Raw genomic sequence first — 24,790 nt, 5'->3', positions numbered from 1 at the left:
TCATTGACTATTTTACCTGTTTCCCTACAAAAATGTGCTGAGCAATCTGGGGTGATGCTTTTGCTTGAAAATTCCTGTGAAACAGAACAAAAACCCCACAATCTCTGCCTCTTGTGCTTCTCTCCTTGGCTAAACAGATGCTCAGGAAGAAGGTGGCAACACGCAGCTTTCTCTCACCTAATTCTGCATGGTCACCCATTCTTATTTGTTCCTTAAAAACCAAGTTAATTGTTCTTCAGCCCCACATTCCTTGGGGAAACTGCATTCTAGCAAAACTTTTTTGCAGCAAGGGGAACATGGAAAACATGCAAATGAGCAGAAAGCTCTTGATCTGCACTCATTTCACTCATTTCTTTTCATGACGGCAATGTCACTATGGTGAACTCTGACATAACCAGTAAAAAAAAAATGCAATATAGAAAGATGAAAATGCATTTTTTTTTACTTCAGCAGCTAAAATAGCTACTGAGAAAATAGCTAGGAAAGAAATTCTTATCACTTCTATTATTAGGAAAAAGGCACAAAGGCAAACAGGATGTTTCATAAAGCTATAAACGGGGAGTGGGGTAAAACTCAACTTGAGAATTAAATCTGGACTGTTTTATATCTTGAGTTTACTTTACTCCTCATTTCCTTCCCTTCTTCCCTTAAACTTTTGTCATGCTGACCCTTTTGGTTACTAACAGTGAATTTATTTAAAGGATTTGCCTGAAAAAAATAATTGTCTCCTATGCAAAAAGGATTATAAATACCCACTCCTGAAGCACAGCCATGGGTGGTACTGCTCCTGTGCTGCTGCTCCTGTGGGAATGATGCTATCAGAGGGGCCATGAATTACTTTGGGTTACAAACAACAGAAGAAAAAACCATTCCTACAAAGATTTCTTTGATTAGTAAAACTGAGTTCTTTTTGTTTCATCCTAGACTGAGCATTTGCATCCTCGGTCTCTTGCAAATTCAGCAGTGAAAAATCTGGATTTAGGGCTGTATGAAAAAATCTGAAATGGGATTTTATCAAAATAGCAGCTGCATTTCAGAGATTTGCATCTTCTTAATTTGTACATCCCAACAATTTGCATGATTTCATTTCTTTCCATTGCAGGAGACAGCTTTTCCCTGTGGGAGCTATTCCGTGTTCTTCACTGACCCCTTGTGGTTTCTAACTCCATGGAGAAATTATTTTCTCCAGCTCAACATAACGTTTAACAGATGTTTACTCTGGATAAAGGCAATAAAAGAATCCTAAAGGACAATACAACAGCTTAATACACCTTACAGCACCTCAACACTTATTTTGGGGGGTTTATAATCATATTCCCTATTCAAATTATTACAATATTTAATTTATTTTTTTTTTTTAGTTTTCTGTGTTGCTGTGCAGAAGTTAAATCTGTATGAAGCATTTGAATCCAAGACTTCCAAAATATCAGGCCCAAGATATAGGTAAAATGCAGAAAATGAAGTCAAACCACCATGAAAGGCACCACCTGAAAAGGGATGTAACCATCCTAAAAATCAGAACTGGGGGGGGGATATTGCCCTGGATAACAAATATCTGGCTGGGAGTGGTGAAATCTACAGTGAGCAGGGTTTGCAGTGACCCATTTGGCACTGTCAACATGTTTAATCTGTTCAATAATCCTCTGCCCACCTGAGGCTACTTTGGTTTCTGCCTTTATTTCCCCCCACACCATCCTCTGGAGCAGAGCAGCACCTAAATACATGAAATGTAATTAAAGAAGCTGCCTAGGAATAATATTTCAAGAATTCTTGCTGAAATATCTTGTGGTAGCAGTAATAAAACCCCAGACAACAAATGGAATGCTAGAACAGCAAATCTCCAAGAGTCAAAAAAAAAAAAAAAAAAAAAAAAGAATTGCTTTTTTATATGTTCCTGCATTTTTAATTATGCAGATGACTGCTAATTTTCTATAATGAAAACCTTACAGTGTAGGATTTGGTTTTTAAGCATAAAACTACTTACAGGATGAAAAAAAGAAATAAATCTGTCCTAAAATAATTTTTAAAGACTTCAGTTCTACTTGATTTAGCACAAATCCCTGTGATCAAACCTAACAGCCATGGAAAGCTGGCGACTGGGAGTGATATTAAAACCTTGGGATTCTTTATCCAGAGTCTTAAAATGTCACGGAATTCTTTAACACAGAGAGATGAAGGTGTTTTCTGCATGATGGGAAAATAATCTATTTAAATATACACTTTGCTGGGGGGACAAAAGCAGCCTAAATGTGTGATCAGCTGATAATTGCAGAAGTATTTCTGCTCCTGGATCTTGCATCCCCAATCTGCTCGGATGTTAAAATATCAGTTTTGTGCCTTATCCTCCCTCCTAGCTCCCAAGTGTTCCTTTATCCTCAGGAAAGACCCTTCCTTCTTCACCTGCTCCTGCTGTTTCCTGGCAATTCCCACCCTGGGGACCAGAACCTCCCCAGCAGTCCCACAGAACCTGATTCCTGGCACCTTCCCAAAGCTTCTCTGATGTCAGCAGGGATGAGCTGGGAGCTGGCAGGGATGCTCTGGAGCTGGGGTTAGGGCTGCTAAGTCACTGTCAGCAGCAAGCAAAAGAAGGATTTGTAATAATTCAGAGAAAAAAAACCAAACCACAAGGAGCAAGGAAGCAAATCACTGGGTGGTAACTTTCCTTGCTGGAATTCAGTTCCCAAGGACTAAGTGGGAATTTTGCCCATGAAGCAGCAGCTGCAGGAAACTTTTCAGCCCCTTTTTTTTTTAAGGTGCCCTTCTAGGGTGACAACTTAGCCAAGGATTGGTGTCAGTTCCTATCCAAGGTCTGGATTTGACAAGGAAGTGATAACATAATGAGGACATGAGTTCCTATCTATCCCAGGTGCTTCTTTTCAGCTGCTGCTCTGGTTTAAAATCCAACTAAACAGAAAAACTTGCAACTTCCCTGCATTAAAACAACTTCAGCAGTGAAAGCAACATGGGGTTTTATTTTCAAGTAAGAAGAGGTGTGAAGGGTGGGGAAGGATTGTCCTCCTCTGTCCAGGCTTTTCTGAGATAAAGATACCAGGTAGAGAATTGAGATTAAGGAAAAATAAGTTGCATGACAAATGATTACTGCAGGAGGGAATATCTGGAATGATACACAGTCTTATTCTTAGGTTTTCTGGCTATTAAAACATCTGGTACCATTAATAATAATATATACAACATACACTATATATAATAATGATATATACAATTCTCTGAAAATAAAACCTGATTTTTAAGTGAAACATTTGAAGCTTTGAGCTATAACATGTAAACTGCTCTGGATTAACAGGAATTGTAAAGCTACTGCTTGAAGATGATCACTGCTTCAATAACCTTGGACAGATTCTCCAAAGAGTTCAGAGCACAGGAACTCCCAATTTCCATTCAAATTGTGACTTAACCAATGTACAAGGCAGAAACTGTGGTTTGTGTCAGTAACCTTGTCCTGGTTTGGGCCAGGATAAAGGTGATTTTCTGTTTTGTACTTTTGCTTTTAGCTAAGTCTCTTGTAAGTAGTTGCACTTGCTGAAATTAACAGCAAGTTTCTCAGACAGTGTGTGTTTCTAGGATTGATAACACTTGATGTTTATAGTTACTGCTAGAGACTGGTGTGCAGAGCCAAGGACACTGCTCAGCTCTGAGGAAAACATTTTACCGTCCAGGAGGATACAGAAGTCCCACCTGAGCCCTCCTTTGGGGAGGAACAGACAAGACAGATGCCAGAATTGACCAAACAGAGTATTCCATCCCATATACGTCACACTCAGTATAAATTTGAGGCATCACGAGGGCCGAGCCAGATCTTTTCCGGATTTCCAGATTTCCAGACTTCTGGATTTCCTGATTTCCCTTCCTCCCTTCCTTCACCCGGCATCCTGGAAGGATCCCATCCATTCGTTTGCCTGTGCTCCTGATCCGTGCCAGCCCATATCTGTGTGTTCCTGCCTCCGGTTCCCGACTGCTGCCGACTCCAGGAGTCCAGCCTGGACTTTCCCAGGGCTGCCCTGCAGCCTCGGTGGTGACGTGAGAGTTATTGGGGGAAAGGAGAGAGGAATGTGGTTTCCATTTTCCTGTATATTTGTATATATTTAGTAATTTTTCCTATTTATCATTACTGTTCATTAAAGTTGTGTAGTTTAGTTTCCAACCCATCAGTCTCTCTCCCTTATTCTCTCTCCTTTCTTTATCAAGGAGAGAGAGATTAATAGAGAGCGTCTGTTATCCGGTTTAATTGCCGGGCCAGTGTTAAACCGTGACAAACCTTCACCTTAATAAAGCAAGACAATTTTTTTTATATATACATGCAGATTAAAAATACACACATGTATGTTCTGAATGTGTCTGATGGCAATAATTCAGTGAGGTGGTGTAAGGAATGAAATGGGAATTGGTATTGCAGGGAGCAGCATTTTGCCATATGAGTGAGATCTCTTATGATATAATATACTCCAGATAACAGCAATATGTAGGTTATTATATCATAAACCATGCATGCTATAGTATGTAAATATATCTAGTTAAATATACAGTGAATATGAGCATTATTTGATCTTATTTGAAAGTTCCATGAGTGTCTTTCAAATTAAAGATGCACCATTTTCCATCTGCCACGACAAGGTGGGATTCATTTAACTCATTCCTTCAATAGGAAAGGCACTGCTGAGCTTTGATGATCTTTTTTTTTTTTTTGTAAATAAACTTCTAATCTGGGCATTACTTTGTAATTATGCAAGCCTCATACTTCAGGTTGTTTTTTTTACCCACTAGAGAAGTTTAAACTGGGGCAAAACCCAAGTGCATCCTTAAAGTGAGAATGAAACTGAGTTTAATAAACTTCAAACACTGGTAGAGGGTTGTGTGAACAGAAAGGTGTGGGAGAACAGCAAGGAGAGAACTACCTTGAAGAAGTGGATATTTACATGACAGTCCTGGAAGAGACAGGAAAGGGAGAAACACTGCTTGGTTAGTCAAGAGCCAGCAAAGCAAAGCAACAAGAATTAGTAACAGAAAAGACACAGCAGCAAGAATACAGAAATGGACACATCTGTTAGGCACAGAAAAATCACAAAAAACCCCCCCAAAAAAAGCTGTGAGGTTTTGCCTTGCTTGCCACAAGCCTTTAAACTTTATAGCAGGGACAAAGAAATCTCTGGTATCAGGTTGATTTTCTCTGTACATCCCTCACCTTAAAACACAACTCACAGGGAGAGAAAATCTTCCAGAAATCACGAGCTGGGATCAGAGCTCTGTCATCTGGGTAGGGAATTTTAAGTTTCAGCTATGGTGAGTGGATGGGAAACCTCCAGATAACTGCATATGGGATTTCCCCATGCCAAGCCATAGTATAGAACAGATGGAGACATCTAGCAGCATCTCTAGAATGCTGAAAACTATTTCTTAATGATTAAATATGCACCATTCAAAAATAGGAATGAGTGCCACAGCCAAAAAAAGCAGCTCTTTTTATATCTCTATATGCATAAAAAGTGTGGATTGATGTGCCAGTGATTTTTTGGCTGGTCATGATTTCAGTGTAGCTGAGTGTCTGCTTCCTGAAAAGTAAATGTAATTTTTTTTTTTTTTTTTTTTTTTTTTTTTTTTTTTTTTTTTAACAATTTGAATTGTCAGCAACGTTGTTCCTCTTTTCCAAGTCACCTTTGCTGAAGTGCCTGAAGTTCCAGCTTCAAAATGGGAATGTACACTGGTTATAGAGATGGAATGGAGTGTGTCTTTTAGTTATTTAAAAATAAATAAATGACTAAAAAGTGTAAAATAACTTCAGTATAATAGGGGCAAAACCATCAACATTCTTCAACAACTTAGAAGAAATATCTTTTTCACAGCCCTTAAAGTACTTTACCCAGACACCAGAAGAATGTAGCTCACAGATTGACAAAATCACAACCTTCTCTACAGTTTTGTTGTGGGGGTTTTTGTTTTCTTTTGCTTCTGAAAGAAAGCTTTATATTTCATTAGAAAATTATTTGTTTTCTCAAGAAGCTACTGAATGAGTGGCTGGAATCTTCTGCTAAGGCCCTGGCTATGCAAATGCAGAATATTTATTGAGCCTTCAGCTCAGAATTAAAACTTCTCTAAGGATGTCCTGGCCCTTGATTAAAGGGAAGAAAGAAAATGTCCTTTTTTGACCTAAAACTGCTGTGAAACAAACCAAAATGATGTTCTGATGTTCAGGAAGGGAATGATAAATTAAGCAAAGAGGGGTTTGGACTCTAACACCACTGAAACTCATCAGAAAGCTTTAATTGTGCCTTGAAATCTGTGGCCACCCCCAAACTGCCTCTAAGCACTTACACCAGGATGGGTAAATGAATCAATCTGAGCTCTGTATGCAAGAGGCACAAATACAGGTTCATAAATTCACCTCTGCACAAGGATTAACCCAAGTTTGGTCAAACTAAACCCTGTCCTGTGTACTGGAGGACTAGATCAGAAGCAGAAATATCTACAGCTTCTGCAGCACTGGAGGGGCTCTGGGTGTTTATAGCCACGTTGGTCAAGTATTGCCTTGTCCCTGGTGTTGGCAAAGCATTAAAAAAGCCATTTTCTTTAGGATAAGGATTAATAGTTATGTTTAGAAGTAGTGAAATGTCACCAAAATGTCACCACTGCCTCTGCACTCCCAATTGCCAGGTATTTACCCTGAGCTAAACTCCTGTTTCCTCTCTCCTTATGTCTTGATCCTTTCTCTCCAGGAGGAGAGGAGAGGTCTGGCTTCTGCTCAGCCCCCATCAGCAATTCCATTGGCAAAAAGCAGCTCATGGAATGACAGTCCCTGGGAAACACAGCAAAGTTGGGTCAGGTCACTCCTTGGCAGCCCAAAGAGCCCATCAGGGGAGTGGATAATAAGAAATAAAAGCTGCTTTTGGGTGGTTTACCAAGAACAAGGGGGGAAATCCAGGCTACAACCAGCATAGGGATCTGGCCCACAATGATATGGACAAGGAGATGATTCCTGCTTTTCCTAACATTGACTGGTAATTATTTTGCAGGGAAACAAAGTGCTTATCAGAAGATCATCCTTTTATTGTGGAAGGGTCTTATTCAATTATTCACTTAATGAAATTTTATGGTCCAAAGCCAGCAGCCAGGAGAAGCCACTCACCCCTGGTGTAATCTCAGGTGTAATCTGTCCCACAAACACAATTCCATGGCAGGGCTAGATGTGGATTCATCTCCCCAAGGAAGATCCATGAGAAGGATTCTGCAGGGATCCCCATGGTGGGGACAGGAGTCTGAGCTCTCTGCCAAAAGTTCACACACAGAGAGCTGGACTAAAGCAAATCACTAGAACAAAAGAAAATGCCTGGCATCTCAAGAGCATGCACCAAGAGGAGAGTTACACATCTTCCCCACAGCTGCCTTAAAATGAAGATTATTTTCCCTCATCCTAACTTGCCTGGATCACTTCAATTACCCAAGCTGAGTGCAGTGGCTCAGATTGCTCCCATCCCTTAATATACCTTGGAATTGTATCCAGATGTAAGGATTATAGCCACTCTCTCCTTTTTTAATTAAAAAAAAAAAATAAATCATTGATATGGGTCATAAAAGCTGCTTTATTTTTAATAACATTTTCCATAATGGTGACGTGGAAAGAGAGGAACAGGCAGAGTAATTAACCAGCTCACTTTTAAGCTGATATTATTCCATTATACTCTAAGGTGATATTAAAGCTTTACTAAGAGCAAAATTGCAGGAAGCAGGGCTTGGCAAAACTGAAATGACTTCCTACAATAGGAGTTCTATTTGCACATTTCTCTTTCCCAAATTAAAAACAAAACAAAACCAACAAAAAAACCCCAATGCCCCAAATGGCAGAAGCTGTTCCAGTCATAAGCAGGTATTAAAACCACAGCAAGGTTGCATAATTTCAATATTCTGCTTTTTTTCTTTGTCTAACCAAATATAATAAGAGGAAAATAAGTCTAGCACAAATAGGAGGTATCACAGGTAGAAAAAAACTTGCATTTTGGGTCCATGGAGCCACCTGGGACTGTTGGGAGTTCCCATGGCAACCTCAGCACGGACAATTATGGAGCAGCTACAATTATTCTGAATATGCCTGTTGAGAACAGAGTTTCCTTTTGAGAAGGCCACAGATAATGCCATTCTGGAGAGAAAATTCACAACCAAAGGTTAAAACCAAATGAAAAACAGTGACAGATTTTATCCTGCCTCCACTTCCTACAGAAGTGTATTTTTAACTCTAAATATTAATAATGATGCATCATCTATAAATCCCTGAAGGCAGATTTGATCATACTGCTAAATGAGCAGATAAATGGTTCGTAGGTTTAAATGAGAGGTGAGAGCCAGAAAAGATGTGGATTGCTTCAAATTTGTTGTATATAGAAAATACTGCACCTATACATAATCTGCCTCCTTTTCTATGCTCTGTACAGCTTCACCTAGATAACACATAAATAGGATAGAAAAAAAAAAAACCAACTTATTGTAACAAAATCTAAAAATATTTGGCCAGGTCACTGCATGATGCCATCAATGAAACCACCTTCTCACCTCTTCCCTCACTTTTCCAATTTAGTCCCATTTGCTGGACAGGATCTAAAACTATGGGGAAATAAATTAATTTTTCAGCTGGCTTAGATCTGGCAGAATGGGCCAGGAGGAAACTTCTCTTGACAAATAGTTTCTACTGCTCCCTTACAAACAGAAGTGAAGAGAATGTCTGAATCTGATATTTATTTACTTATGTATAATCCTGTACATCTATTTTATGGTAGATTTACACTGCCTTAAAAGAATCTGTGTCAGAAGGGCCAGAAAGCAAAGCAGCAGAGCAGTGAGATCTGTGTGACTAAGAACCATGTGAATGTCTCAGACTTTTTTTTTTTTTTTTAACTTTTCCTTTTTCAAGACCAGAAATTACTTTTGGATATTTCACATCTACTGCTTCTTTCATCTTTTATAACCTGAAAATATTCTTTTTCTCATCCTGAAGTTTCTCCATTCATGCTCTGTACATCACCCTTTACTCTGAAGACCCCCATCACTCATTTTAAGTATTTGCTATTAGTAATGCAATATTTTTGTAGATATTGTTGTAATTTTGTACTCAAAATGAAGCCAGTGCAGCTTGGCTTTCAATCACAGTGTCATAGATTGAAAAGCAGGCCTGGCACCACCAATACAGACTTGATTAACAAGCACTTTGAAGTTGCTTTTTTCTATAAATAGATAAATGAGAGATAGCCCAGTGTGACCTCCCAATCCAGCTGAATTTTTAATCTTCCTGACAAATACACCCCCCTAGTAAAATGGCAGATCTGCAATCTTCTTCCTACAAGGTTTCAAAGCTTATTTCAGTGGAATGATTTAGGTGATGGAACTAAATCCCAAATAGCAGCATATTTCTCAGTGCTCTCAACTTGCTCCTTAGCATAGGGTACCTAAAATAAAATGCCTATGTAATCCCAGCCAGAAATGATAAGAAAAAGAACGTAAAAGATTATCAGAGTCATCACCACTGATGTGCCATCCCAAAATAGCTAATAAGTGAAATAACCACCATTCAGACATCTGTGCTGTTATTTTCTGTAACTCAGCCCAGCAATTCCCCTTTGCAAGCAGCCAAGAACAAGACACAGGGGGTGCTGCTTCCCTCTCTTCCTTCTCACAGTGGAAAACTTGGGGGGAGTTCATAGAATCATAGAATGGGCTGGGTTGGAAGGGACCTCAGAGATCATCGAGTCCAACCCTTGATCCACTCCCACTGCAGTTCCCAGCCCATGGCACTCAGTGCCACATCCAGGCTCTTTTTAAATATCTCCAGACACGGAGAATCCACTACTTCCCTGGGCAGCCCATTCCAATGCCTGATCACCCTCTCCAGAAAGAAATTCTTTCTAATCTCCAAGCTAAACCTCCCCTGGCACAACTTGAGACCCTGCCCTCTTGTCTTGCTGAGAGTTGCCTGGGAAAAGAGCCCAACCCCCCCCTGGCTCCAACCTCCTTTCAGGGAGTTGTAGAGAGTGATGAGGTCTCCCCTGAGCCTCCTCTTCTCCAGCCTGTACAACCCCAGTTCCCTCAGCCTCGCCTCATAGGATCTGTGCTCCAGTCCCTTCACCAGCCCAGTTGCCTCCTTTGGACCTGCTCCAGCACCTCAATCTCCTTCCTGAGCTGAGGGGCCCAGAACTGGACACAGGACTCAAGCTGTGGCCTCACCAGAGCTGAGCACAGGGGCAGAATCCCTTCCCTGGACCTGCTGGCCACGCTGTTCCTGAGCCAGCCCAGGATGCCATTGGCCTTCTTGGCCACTTGGGCACACTGCTGGCTCCTGTTCAGCTTCCTGGCAATCCAAACTCCCAGGTCCCTTTCTGCCACTCTGTGCCCAGCCTGGAGCTCCCCATGGGGTTGTTGTGGCCAAAGTGCAGGACCCGGCACTTGGAATGTTGAACCTCATCCCGTTGGGATCAGCCCAACTCTCCAGTCTGTCCAGGTCCCTCTGCAGAGCCCTCCTGCCTTCCAGCTGATCCACACTCCCCCCCAGCTTAGTGTCATCTGCGAATTTGCTGATGATGGACTCAATCCCCTCATCTAAATCATCTATAAAGATATTAAACAGAACTGGGCCCAACACAGATCCCACAGCCGCCATTTTGATGCAGCCCCGTTCAGCACCACTCTCTGGGCCCGGCCCTCCAGCCAGTTCCTGACCCAGCACAGGGTGCTCCTGTCCAAGCTGTGGGCTGACAGCTTCTTCAGGAGGATGCTGTGGGATTGATGCAAAACAGATAACTCCAAAACAGGGAAGCCTCAAATCCATGGTGCTGAAGCTGAACTAATTAGACTTGGAGACAGATTAATTAGTGATGAGGCAGTGCTGACTCTATGTGCCATTTCTGGGACCAAGCCCAGTACCTTGATCCAGCCTCTTAGGATTTCTACTTCATTTCCTTCAAGGACCCAGACAAACCCTGACTGTTCCTTCTGCAAATAAGAGACTGTAAATTAAATATGCAAACACACTGCATGTAATAACTGACATTTTTAAATAGAAAATTAGAGTGACTTGTATTGCTGCCTCTGTCCTGAAAAAAAAAACCCAAAAAACCCAGACAGATTTCTATACCTATATCATCAATATATATAAATCCACCCACTTCCAGGTTCTGTACATTGCACAGAAAAGTCTAAGGAGTGAAAAGAATTGCTTGTGAAATTGTCCTCGCTGGAGGATACAAAGTAAATATGATCTTGAATAGAAAAAGACCTAGTGCAGCAAAATAAAATCACACTGGTCAGATCACAGTTGTAAAGAAAGGAAAATGGAAATTCAAATATTTCTCAAATGTATAACAAAAATCCCAGTTCATGCTGCAGACACAAGTATGGTAGCTGAGCCAAATGTTTTCAGAGATATTGATGAACCTTTGCTTTTTCTTTCTTGAAAGTTGCACGTGTGCTGTTTTTCCTCACTCTTTTGGGTTAACCCAGCTTTTATAACAACAATGCAGAATTCTGCCTGATGGTGAACATAAAAAATTGCCATTGCAGGTTGAAAGGAATAAGGCATAAGGGTTTGGTTATGCACGACAGGTACAAGAATTACTTTAGGGAGAAGCAGCCAGACTAAAAGTTGCAAATGTTCAGCCAGAAAAAAAAAAAAAAAAGAAAAAAAAAAGAACAGTAGTGTAGATTGGAATATTCCAAATTCAATATTGTGTGTGCAGCTGGGAAGAGCAGTCAAGTCAGAGGAGCTGAATCCAGTAGAGCCATTAGTGAAAAAGCTCCCTCCCCAAACCTCCTCTTGCTGGGTTTAATGGCCAGCAGGCATTTTGCTGTAATCTTGGCTGGGGTTCCCAGAAGAGGAGCTGCTGCTGCCCAATGTTCATTATAAAAAACAAAAACTCCTTGTTGAGACCATGCTTGGGGCTACCAACCCCTCCACTTTGCACCCCAGCTGGGAGGAATATTGCAGGAATCATGGCTTTTCTTCAGCATTTCTTTTTCTCTATGAAATAGAGCAATGCCCATTCTCCTTCAAAACTTCCCACATTAAATACACCAGAATTTCCAAATAATCAGTAATTAACAGTGTCAGCATTGTCTTAAGCAAAACAAAAAGTAAAAAGAGGCCTCTCCTGTGAAACTTTCAAAATAATGTAAAATAGCATTTCTGAGAATTTAATTTTTCAAATAACACAGACACTTGGGGCACTACTTTTGCAGGAAGTATTAAAAGGCATTGAAATTCTTACATATAGCTGACATAAAATATTTTAAAATACCAACTTCTAAGTGTCAGAGCACAGAAACTGAGCTCTCAGAGAAATTATGCCACTGCTGAATGAAGGCATTTGGTCTAATCCAGAAATCTGAAGACATGTTGCTGCCACAGGCAACAGAAATACTCTCTCTCTATATATAATTTTTTTTTTTGGTAATAAAGTGAAGATTTCTGTAATCTCTACTTGCACCCATTTGTGTTGAGTCCTCACCTCAAACTTCTGCCTGAGCTCTGCATTTCCATCTTCATCAGCATCTGGAATTGGGACATTATAATATTCACCTTCCTCTTGATTCAGCAGCTTGTACCTGGGGAAGATTGGAGGAAAAAAAAAACCCAGTGATTTGCAGCTTAATTGACTTAGCAGTTTGTGTGTGGTTTGTATCAATGTCACAGGGATGGAAAGATGGAAAGAACTGCTTCCAAAAATGCAAACTCAGAATATATTTAAAGTAAAATGAGATCTTGAATCCCCAACTATCTGCCATGGCAATATAATGGACAAGGAACTTACTCCCACCCATCTGGTGAGATGATGGGGGACAGGAACCCTAAAACCTTTTGTCTCCAGTGCTTCTGTGACCCTAAATAATTATCCTTGTGAAATGTATTTTTTGAGAAGATGTGATGAGCTCTACCCCTAGTTTGGTAGGTAATAAGAGAGAGTTTTATAAAGTCTGTTCCCATGTACTTTGAATTTGCAGAGCTATATATAACTTGATACATCAAGTAATGAAGATATCGTATTGGGGATAAAAATAAAATTCCTATCACAAGACTCTGTACACAGAATTGAGTTTGCAGCAGCTTCTGGCTCCAGCAGAAGTTTCAGGAACACCACAAAAGAAAAGCATTCCTTTTATTATCCTCCTTTGTTATATTTAGCCTCCTTTTCCTAGGCTTAGTTGCATTTTCAGTTAATTTCCAGCCCAAATTACAGTGGAAAGCTCCAGAAAAAGCAGAATATATGGAAGCAAAAACCTGATTTTGAACTTTTTGTGTGATAGTGCCTCCTTCTCTCCTTTCAGAAACTCTTACCATCCACTGGCTGGCATTTTCATCAGCTCTGACACCCCAAAGGAAAGAGATCCCATGAAATCATTTCTGGTGGTTCTATCCCAGTCCCAGACCTCCACGGATAACCGGCGGTCTTTGTCTGTAGGTTTTAATTTGCTGAAAAGGAGAAAACCAGAGGAATTTTCACTTCAATAGATCCCAAAATGAAACATATGATTCAACAGATACCAAAAAAATAGCTATTAAAAAAAGATGTTTATGCACAACACCAAACTTACAAGGTGAATGCCTCGTTCCAGTCGGGATTCAGAGTCGAACGGATGGTTTTTGTTTTCTGTTTGCTTTCATTCTTGGGGTCTGGGATCAGCTTCAGTTTAACATAAGGATCTGAAAGTCCATTTGGATCCATGGGAATGAGGTTTTTGGCTTCTCGCACTGTCAACACAAACCACAGCTGCTCTGTGCAGGGTTACAAACTACCATGAAGAAGGCAATAACCTGGCAAACCAGAGTGACTGAAAGGTGACAAAAATTAAAAGAAATAAGGCCTGAAACCCACTCGTCAGGCCTGACATGGAAGAAAATACTTGTTGAAAAGCAAGTTTGCACTTTGCCATATTTATAGGAATGGTAGAGAGGAATGACAGGAGAGAAGAGCAGCTCCTAAATGACATGCAGCTTCCAGGCAGCTCTTGTCTTGCACTGGAATGATTAAATAGCCAAATCCATCACTATGGATTTTTAAGTGGGCAGCAATTCTTTGTGCTTTTACTTCCTCCTCAGTCTCACATTATGCAGCTACAGAACCAGCAGCCAAATCCTAGGGGGCAAAAGGCAGATGACACCAGATTCCAGAAGATGGGTTATTTGGTACTGTCCCTGGGTGGGAGGTATCTAACACTAAATTTCCTCCAGATTTCTGGCTCATTACTTGTCAGACAGAAGCTCTGTAAACATTTTACCATGCATCAGCACCCAAAGTAAAAGCATAGGGAAGAGGGGTTGAACTTCAACTTCATAAAAATGTTAAGGGAGCTTCTGGTTTTACAGTGTCAAAAGAAGGCATGAAGTGGGTTAATACATCTCAGCTTGCCACATGGGATCCCCCAAATGACACAGGAGCTGTCAGCAGCCTGTGGTGGGTACCACAAGGCAAACTGGAGGCGTTTCTGGGGTTTCAGCAGCTTTTAGGTTTCAGTCTGGCTGGATTTATGACAGCAGCTGTGGGGTGGGTTAAGCAAAATCACTGCAAAGGAGTGGAGCATCCAATGGATGAGGACAGAGAGTGCCTCCTCCTCCTCCTCCTTGGAGAGGACCAGCAGAATGCCAGGGTGACATTTAGATGCCATGAAAGGTTTTATCCTGTGTTACTGGCATTCAGCCATCAGCTTCTGCTGAACCTCAGAAGAAAAGGGGTCTTCTCATGCTGTGAACCCCAATCAGTCCCACTGAGATGAAGGGCAATGATGGAGCTGGAAATGGGGAACAGGGAGCTCATAACTGGGCATCTCAAAACCTGCTGGGAGCCATAATCCTCTGGGAAATACTTCCTTCATTTAGGAATTGCTTTGTGAGATTCATATTGTAAGATTAGGATTGTTTCCAGGAGGAAAATCTCAAGAAACTTTGAGGGTGACACAATTCCTGTTATAAGAAGGGACATTTAAGAGAGAGTCAGTAGAGAATCCCCTGGATTGCTTTGGTAGCAACAGCCTCAGAAGGATTTTAAAATTTATTTCCCTAACTGAAGAAAAGAAATCTGAAAGGAAATCTAGGAAAGATGAGCCTCTAAGTCACCTAATATTTCTTGATGGAAAACATTTCCCTTGAAAATGAGAACTTAAGGTTCACTTAAGAACCCAATCAGACCTAATGCAAAAAAAAACCCCAAACTTGTAATTACCTTCATCAACAGTTACTGTTCCAGGCACTCTCCTCCCTTTCCCCCAGATTTAAATGGCATTTTCATATTGCTAAGAAAAAATCAGAGACCTTCCCAGGATTTCAACCTGTTATTTCCCAGCATGGAGGCTGAAAGGCATCCAAGCAGCACAGATATTTTGTAATGTGTTCTTTATTCTCCTTATTTATAGAACAAGAGGAAGACAGCTTTTGGGCAAGAGTGAAATGACTTGTGAAGCAGCTGAAGTACATCTTTCCAAAATGTCCTTTGGTTTCCCTTTAGGAAGAAAGGCAGAGCTGTGGGGGTCTGACACTGCTTCCCCAAGACAAAAAAAGATAAGACAAAGCCCAGGACAGGTGTTCCTGTGCTTCATTTCAGGTCAGTGAAACCAAAGATTCTGGTGTTGCCAATACCCCCTGGTATTGCCAACCACACAATAGTTCTGGTCCATTTACACCAGGTCTCTCCAGAAGCTGATGTACCCAGCTTTAGGCTAAATTTTTCCTCTTACATGATGTAGAGAATGTTCCAGTGCTCATCATGCTCCTGTTCTTCCAAATGGCATCACTGCTAAGCAGTGATTTAGTGCAAATCTGCTGCTCAGCTCCTGTGCCATTTGCTTCAAGCTGCAGAGGGAAAATTTTTGGAGGAGGAAAAAACAGCCAGAGCCACAGAAAACACAATTTCAATCAGTTTAACCCACTCTGTTTGTTTAATGAGAGCATTAGGTGGGGTATAAAAAGTTGGGAGAGAGAAATACCAGCTATAAGTGGAACTTTAGAGCCAAAATAGCTGTAGAAAGAAGGTGGAGCAGAGGACTGCAAGCTGCTTGTGTGGAACACAGTAGTTTATTTGCCCAGATAATTCTCATGCAGAGCAGACACCATCTAAATGAATTATTAAAATCAGATCATGGCTGGAAAGGGATCACATTAACTTGAACTTACACTTGATAACTGATGAAGTGATTTTTCTTAAATTTGTATTTTTAAAAAGAGAGACAGAAACAGGGCTAAACTTCTAAAATAAAACATAATTCTGTTCAATCACTGTATTACTCAAATAATTGCACCAGAAAAATAAACTCTGTTTTAAATGAATAGCACTGAAACAAGGGTCTTTCTTGCAAAGCATTTCATTTGTAGCTTTCAATAATCCCTGCACAGAGCTGACAGGGCTCTGCAATTGGGGAAATGATAGTTTTCAGTCTAGAGAAATTGTCTCCACTCTCATTTACTCTGAGTTTGCCCTTTCAAAGCCTCCACACCCAATTGTCAGCTGGAAAACCAGTTTTTCAAGCCATGAAAAAAAAATCCTCACTCAATAATAACATTTAGCACACTGAAAGGGCTCTTCAAATACTTCTGAGGAATAACAAGAAGATGAAATAACTTATTTTAGTTAAATGTTTAGTCTCAAAGGGACTGAGAACCATGGAGTGAAGGATGAAATGACAGCCTGCAGTGGGGTGTTATTTTTTTGGGGGGGAAATGGCACCTCTGAGTGCTCTGCTAGCTTTGGCACAGGAGTTATTCCTTCAAAACCCACTTGAAAATTTTGATTTCTATTCTGTAGTTTGGTGGAAACAAGGAGCAGAATTCTCTACATGTTCCACAGCTTCCAAGAAGCAGACAATAGGAAGCTTTTCATTAAAATTCCTAGAACAAAATGACTTAATTTTACACATGGTGCCTTGAGACTGATCTTTGTTTAAATTCTACCTGGAGATGCTCAGAGTGAAATTTTGAGGAACTGGCTGGGTGGATGCCAAACCATTCTCCACAGTTCAATTCCAGAGAGGTCCCTGGAGCAAAGCAGCACTGATGAGCCTTGATCCATGCCTGGAAAACAACCCTGACAGCAGGAGGACCTGGCAGTGGGTGTGAGAATATTCATTTCTTTTGCACTTAACACAGAAAAAAAAGCTCAGAGATGAACTGGGAAGGGAAGATGCAAAATATCCTAAATACAGGCTGCCAAAGAAGTCATGAGCTCCCTCCTTGTCTGAAGATATCTGGCCCTTTTGGAGTTTTCTCTGCATAATTAGTGCCTTTAGGCATCTTTTTTTTTTTTCAACTGATGTGGCAGTTTGTTTCTCTAGGAAACAGCACGATGATGCTTGTGCTGAACAGTCTTTAGAAAGAATTATCATCTCAGTGGGCCAGCTCTTTAAGGACACCCTATTTTTAATGAGATGGGGCAAAAATTTCTCTTAAAGGGCTGAGAAGAAGAAGAAATTTCCCCTCCCTACCAGAGGCACTGTCTCTTGGGTGTTGTTGAAACAGAAAAAGAGAAATTAAAAAGAACTCCAAGAAAATAAATCAACTTGCTGTGGCTGAATTCTGCTGGAACAGCAAGAAATCTCATATTGCTTTCAAATTGTGATGTTAATGAAACCCAAGAGTGTGGTAGAGATATTCCTCTAGTTTATAGGCAGCTGAAGTGATGCTCAGTTCAACATCCCTTGGAGAGTAGCTTGGACAAGGACCTAGAATATTATTTTCTGTCTTAACACAATAACCACCTCTGTACTGAGCAAAGTAGTTAAATTTCCTAATATTTTGTCCAGATTAGATTTTTAACAGGGCCTGAGAAAGCACAGAGATTAAAAGAGAATGAGGAGCAGTAAAAACTTTTAGCAAATCCAACCTTGCCCAGGTTTTCCCTCTTAAAACCAGGCAGAGTTGTCAGCTTGCCATGGGGAAAGGCTGCACCATTTTCCTCCTCGTGGTTGATGAAGAAGGGGTCATAAAAGTTTATTCATAAAATAAAATGAAGAATAGAGCTGGTTCTTAGGTAGTCAGGCTTTAAATAAATATCTAAAGAAGAGGGAGTGGGCTGGCAGGGAAGAACTGACATTTTCTGTAAAAAGAGGAAAGTCAGAATTTTGAAGAATTCAGAGAGTGGATGACAAAAGTGGAACTTGTTCCACGAGGCTCTGTAGGTCAAGAGTTGCCAAGCATATGCAGCTCTGCATTTATAACTTCTTCTGACACCAGCAAATAAATTTAGTCATGGGAAGAAGTAAATAAATCTTTCTATGCCTGTAAGAAAGCTGAATTATGAGCAGCAGGAGTTTACTCAGTTCCTTCCCCAGTGAGTCACAGCTACCTTTTTCCTTAAATTCTTGAATTAACTCTTAAATAAAACAGTTTACTAATCACAGCAACCACTTTTGGTCAGCCTTTCACACACTCACTTTCACTACAGGCAATTTAGATGAGCAGAAATCTCTCCAAAGCTGGAGAGGGGTTTCAAACCTCCAAAGGTCTTGTCTGGCAAGGTACTGAGCAAAATGACAGAAAAGGGAGACCCTGGTTAGCTCCAGAGTGAAGTTTCTGCCTTCCTACAATAAAGCATTAGCAAATTATTCCATAATTCCCATTACTTCCTGAGGAAGTGACCTCCCTACTTTACAGGTGACTCCCATGAGTGACAGAGGATCCTGCATCCTCAGCCAAGGAATTTTCTCCACCAAACCTTCCTGTACTCTGCTTAATGACATTTGCAGAGATTTACCTGTTCCTGAAAAGACTTTTTCTTCCAATTTGTGTTCTTCCACTCTCCCTATGCAAGATCCAAAGCTGCTTCCAAGACCATTCAGCTTTCTTTAAAGATTTGTTTCAAGATTTTATTAAAAATAAAACCTTTGAACTCTTGCTTGCTGGAGATGGTTGTGACTCACATGGACAACTGGCTCCAAAACAAATCCTGTTTTTCTGACAATTCTCAATTTCCAGACAGTTTTCATCACTAAAAGGGCTTTCAGGTATTAAAGTTTCCTCTATTCTATAACTACTCTCAGCTGAAATTTCTTTACATCCTTCCTGAGAGCAGTGCCAGCTCCTTCCACCCCATTTTCTGAATCCTGGAAGATGGCAACGTGCAGAACGTGGGCTCCTGGACTGCCCACATTACACAGGTGATTTACACACAAGAAATAATTAAGGATAATTAAGAAATTAAGAAATAATTCCCTTCCTAGAACAAGATAAAAAAATGAATTGATGTTGCATCCAAGGCCAAGTGCCGGGTCCTGCACTTTGGCCACAACAACCCCATGCAGCGCTACAGGCTGGGGACAGAGTGGCTGGAGAGCAGCCAGGCAGAAAGGGACCTGGGAGTCTGCATTGACAAGAAACTGAACATGAGCCAGCAGTGTGCCCAGGTGGCCAAGAAGGCCAATGGCATCCTGGCCTGTATCAGAAACAGCGTCACCAGCAGGTCCAGGGAGGTGATTCTGCCCCTGTACTCAGCACTGGTGAGGCCACACCTCGAGTACTGTGTCCAGTTCTGGGCCCCTCAGCTCAGGAAGGAGATTGAGGTGCTGGAGCAGGTCCAAAGGAGGCAACTGGGCTGGTGAAGGGACTGGAGCACAGGCCCTATGAGGAGAGGCTGAGGGAGCTGGGGGTGTTGAGGCTGGAGAAGAGGAGGCTCAGGGGAGACCTCATCACTCTCTGCAACTCCCTGAAAGGAGGTTGGAGCCAGGGGGGGGTTGGGCTCTTTTCCCAGGCAACTCTCAGCAAGACAAGAGGGCAGGGTCTCAAGTTGTGCCAGGGGAGGTTTAGGTTGGAGATTAGAAAGAATTTCTTCACGGAGAGGGTGATCAGGCTATGGAATGGACTGCCCGGTGAGGTGGTAGATTCTCCGTCCCTGGAGACATTTAAAAAGAGCCTGGATGTGGCACTCAGTGCCATGGTCTAGCAACTGCTCCGGTGGGTCAAGGGTTGGACTCGATGATCTCTGAGGTCCCTTCCAACCCAGCTAATTCTATGATTCTATGATTCTATGCATGACTCCCCAAGAAATGTCCCATCCTCTCTAATGCTACTCAATAAGCACTTGTGCCTGCAACAGTTTTAACCTCAACTAGAAATCTCATCAGAGCAACTCTTTTATTTTTAAAATAAACCTATTTTATAAAAAATTATGATAATTTAAGAATATATAGGATTATTTTTGGTGTGTTTGATAAAACAGATTATTGTTGATGTGCCAACTTGTCTGAAAAGGGATGCAGGCAATGTCTGCAATTTTTCCCTATTTATACACTTCCAGAAACATGTAGCATTTTAGTAAAGTTTTCTATATGCCTGCCTGTATAAAAAACTAATCTTTCTTTTAAATATTCTGCATTGTCTATTTCTTCAGGGTAAACTAAATTATATGAATGCAATGGGAAGGATTCTGTGGCAACTCTGCAGGCTCTGGGAATGCCAGAAAACAGAAAAGTGGGGTAAGACATGAGGTTCACATTTCTTGGTAGAGTAAAAATGCCTCCCACATGCAAGTAATTCTTTGGGATCACTTTATAAGTATCTGTTACTGCAAGCTGGTCAAATAACCAGAATATTCCTTTATCTTCCCTTTTAAAATCAGTCACAGATGTTATGAAATTAATGTTAACAGAGACAGACACTCATACTGACCTAGACAAGCATAAAAAAACTTATTAGAGAGTTTGTGTGCTGAGGTCTTTTAAGGAATTAATTTTTATGAGACTCTAGAAATGTGCCCCAAAATCTCCAGCTTGTCTCTGAAGCTTGTTTGAGCAGAGATTCTTAACCCAAGTGTCCCCAGCAAGCAGCATGACATTAATATGCAGTGGCAGAAGGTGGCTCAGCATCCACACATTCATAAATAATCTGAAAAACCTGTGGTGGGGAGTACAGAACTCCTGGGGAGACTTTTGCTGGAGAGCCTGTTATGTGCTTCCAACCTCTGCAACCTTCCTTTACTTTTAAATAATAGGAGCATCAATATATAATAAATCCAAGTTTTGTGTATTCTTCCAGTAAGAAAAAGACTCTTTAAAACTCTGGGCTGTGTGTGTATATATATATATAAAATTATAAATATAAATATAAATATAAATCAGGTTTATGTAAGAGGAGGATGCATTAGCTGCCAGGGAACACCCTGTCTCTAATTTCATGTCAGGAGGGCAGCTTCATCTTCATTGTCAGCTGCTGTCAAATCCAAATCCCAGCAACTACTAGGTCACAGTTTATGATCCCAGTATTGTGGCAGCTTTTCTTATGTCAGTGCACCAGATGGGGTTATTTTTTCATAAAGATTATTGTTTGCTTGCTCTAAAAATAATTAAAAAAAAAAAAAATAAGGAAATCTAAACTGGGATTCAGCCACCTACAAGCTCACTCAAGAAGAGCTTTAAATGATAAGATGGGTCAAGAAGGAAATGTAAGAGTGCAAAACTTTTAATGCACGTCAGGAGGAAGAAAATTCAGTGCAAAAAAGGATTATTTGCTGTTAAGAACAGCAAAAACTTGCTGTATTATGCCTAAAACCAAAATCCCCAAGTCAGCCTAACTGATGAAAGGGTCACAAATTCAGTGGTTTCAGAAGAAAGCAAATTCAGGAGTGTTCCTATAAAAGGAGCCACCCCACTGATTTACTGGCAATGCAATATATTTTTAATATCCCATGCAAGTCTCAAGCTAGCAGCTTGAGAGAAACCAGTGATACTTAAGGACTGCAACACAAAAGGGTGCTGAATGTGAATTATTGCCCAGCCCTGGGAGGGTGCTGAGGTTTTGGCCAAGTCTGTGAATCCAAAATTCCTCCTCATGTGTTAACCAGGCTCTAAGATTCCCAGAGAAAATTGGGATGTCTACCTTCCAAAGCATCCAGATTGAAGATCTGACCTCCTAAACTGGAATCAAGTATGTTTACAGGGCTGAATCATTAGATCAATTCAAAACCTGCCAAAGTACTAAGATATTTTAGATAAATCTGCCTGAACCACTGCCCCACTCCATCTGCTTTGCCTCTTTCCTAGTATGCACTGGAAAAACAAAACAAAACAAAACAAAAACCTCCAGCCCTAATATTTTATCAGGAAAGCAATTAGTAAGCCTGCATATTTTGTGGCCTTTTTTGGAAAGAAAAAGCCACCCCAAAAGCCTCAAAACAATGATGCAGAGGTCAAGGCAGTGAAGGGGTTCCCTGAAGGAATCATCCTTCAACTGGTGCATCCTTGCTGAGATGTGGGATGGCTGAGGTGCCCCTGGAAGTGACCTGCAGGATGCCAACCAGACTGGAATGGCTCCATTTAGCAGCAGGAATGTTTTGTGTGCAATCAAGGTTGGCTGCAGAAAAATCAGCGTGAGCTAATTAACAACCTAAAGAGGCTGCAGAGCAGAGATCTGAAAGGATTCAGCTGAAGGAGCTCAGCACCTCTGGATAAAAAAAAAAAAAAAGACTCAGGCAAAGGCTGAAAGCAACCAGCCACTCATTGATTATCTCTCCTATTGTTGCTAAAATACATGGGCATCTAATTCATCACTTTTCCTACACCTAAAGGCAGGGGGTTGTGCTTGGCAGCTCTGGGAATGCTACAGCCCAACAATGGTTTTGTCAATAACTATTTTAGAAGCTTTATCATACTGGGGGTAAAGGAGCTCAAAACCTTTGTATGGCAATATATCTGTGAATTAGTTGACTTGCCATACCAGTTAAACATGCACAAAAGGGATCTGAAACTTCACCCCACCTGGGTTTAGTCTGTATAGTATTCTTTATTAAAAAAAAAAGAAAAAAGAAAAAAAAAGGTTACTTTCAGGGCTACTGTTATTTCCTTTTAAAGAAGCTTTCTGAAAGCTTGGAAATGCTGACAAGCTTCAACCACAACAGCTTAACTGCACCATAGTTGTTATACACATAACAGGGTTAAAGTAAACATTTTTCTTGTCCAGAAACCTATTAAATGTGGGCTGGAAATGTTTTACTTCCAGACACAAAAGTTACAGCACTTGGCAAGTGAACTCACATCAAAAAAAGAGATTATGAAGGAAACCTGCAGCCCTGGTGAGGCCACACCTCGAGTACTGTGTCCAGTTCTGGGCCCCCCAGTTCAGGAAGGAGATTGAGGTCCTGGAGCAGGTCCAAAGGAGGGCAACCAGGCTGGTGAAGGGACTCGAGCACAGGCCCTATGAGGAGAGGCTGAGGGAGCTGGGGCTGTTGAGGCTGGAGAAGAGGAGGCTCAGGGGAGACCTCATCACTCTCTACAACTCCCTGAAAGGAGGTTGGAGCCAGGGGGGGGTTGGGCTCTTTTCCCAGGCAACTCTCAGCAAGACAAGAGGGCAGGGTCTCAAGTTGTGCCAGGGGAGGTTTAGGTTGGAGATCAGACAGAATTTCTTTCTGGAGAGGGTGATCAGGCATTGGAATGGGCTGCCCAGGGAAGTAGAGGATTCTCCGTGTCTGGAGATATTTAAAAAGAGCCTGGATGTGGCACTCAGTGCCATGGTCTAGCAACCGCAACGGTGGTAAAAGGGTTGGACACGATGATCTCTGAGGTCCCTTCCAACCCAGCCAATTCTATGATTCTAAAATGCCTGTAATGATTTTACCATATTCATATTCCAAACAAGACCTTGCCAAAGAAAGGATAAACACCTATTTGTGTAGTTGTTTCCTAGAGCCTTGGCTACCATGAAAACTTGTGACAAGTGCTTCCATCCTGAAAGGGATTCTAAACCTGCTGAATCACCCCAAAATATGTACATGTTATTTGTCTAATTATATGTATTGTATCAGAAAGTTTCAGCCACCTTTAAGAACCTTGCTGCAAGAAACTCCTCTCTGATCCAACACAGGGAAGTTCTGTTGGAGTTGAACAATATATTACACAACTCAAGGGAACAAAATGGTCCTTCAACTTGAAAAAATACTTAATATAGAATTTTTCCTGCAACTTCAGACTTGGAATGGGTCAGTGAGGGTGTGTGGGTGTGCACACTTACTCATAAATCCTGGGAAAAACACATCCAAGGAAATGAATTACAACCCTCTTGCCTTCCTCTCTCTCCCTCCTCCCTATTTAAATAACCTGAATTTTTATTTTATTTTATTTTTTAAATTTTATAACTCATTGGGAGTAATATTTGGGATGGAATCCAAGTTGCTTTTGTTTATTAACTACTCTGAAATGCAGGAAACAACAACTCAGCTGCTGGAAGTTGAGAGGATTTCTTGGGCTCTGCAGATGCTGGGTAACATCCGTAAGAAGCAGCTCTCCTGCTGGGCTGCTGCCCACACAAAACCTGACATCACAGGCATTTTCTCATTAATTTTCCTGACTTTGTAAAGCTATTATTGAAGCTTTCATTATTCTATTTATTTTTATGAATACTGGTTTCTAGATTTGCTTGATTCAAGCACGTAATGAATGAAATCCTCCCACTTCTGCAGACCTGTATCACGGGGGCTCTGAGACACAAAGCTTTGACCACAGTACCTAAACCCCCTGTGTCTTTTACACATACATAAAACCCCCAAGGTTCCAAAACCAGTTGTTCACCTGTTACTTCCAGTTTGTCACCAGTGACTTCAGCTTTCAGATAAATCCTTCCTCTTTTCTCTGTGTGGTCCATGCCACAGAGGCTGGGGACGTTTATTACACATTGCTTATGAACATTCATATCACAGGCTGTGGAGAGAAAAATGGTTCAGACACTGATGAGAAGCTAATAATATAATTACACTGCAAATTAGCTACTGAGTAAACTTAAAGTAAAGATTCCAATGCTTAACCATTGGCAAGACTTTCAGATTACAGCTGAGTT

At 41.0% G+C, this 24,790-nt stretch overlaps 1 protein-coding gene across 4 annotated transcripts in view; it reads right to left on the bottom strand.

Annotated features, from left to right (window-relative positions):
* Positions 1-24,790, bottom strand: part of PRKCA (protein kinase C alpha) — a 133,453-nt gene that overhangs the window by 24,024 nt on the left and 84,639 nt on the right. For all 4 annotated transcript variants that reach the window (XM_030461893.1, XM_030461892.1, XM_030461894.1 and 1 more), the window contains 4 exons: positions 24,526-24,654; positions 13,582-13,738; positions 13,325-13,459; positions 12,498-12,594 (listed from right to left, as the gene is read on the bottom strand). In XM_030461893.1, the coding sequence (XP_030317753.1) occupies positions 12,498-12,594; positions 13,325-13,459; positions 13,582-13,738; positions 24,526-24,654 (518 nt within the window). The remainder of the gene's footprint in view (positions 1-12,497; positions 12,595-13,324; positions 13,460-13,581; positions 13,739-24,525; positions 24,655-24,790) is intronic.

The sequence above is a fragment of the Calypte anna genome, chromosome 18 (assembly GCF_003957555.1).
Source record: "Calypte anna isolate BGI_N300 chromosome 18, bCalAnn1_v1.p, whole genome shotgun sequence".
NCBI lineage: Eukaryota > Metazoa > Chordata > Aves > Apodiformes > Trochilidae > Calypte > Calypte anna.
This window is presented reverse-complemented; position numbering and strand designations above follow the sequence as displayed.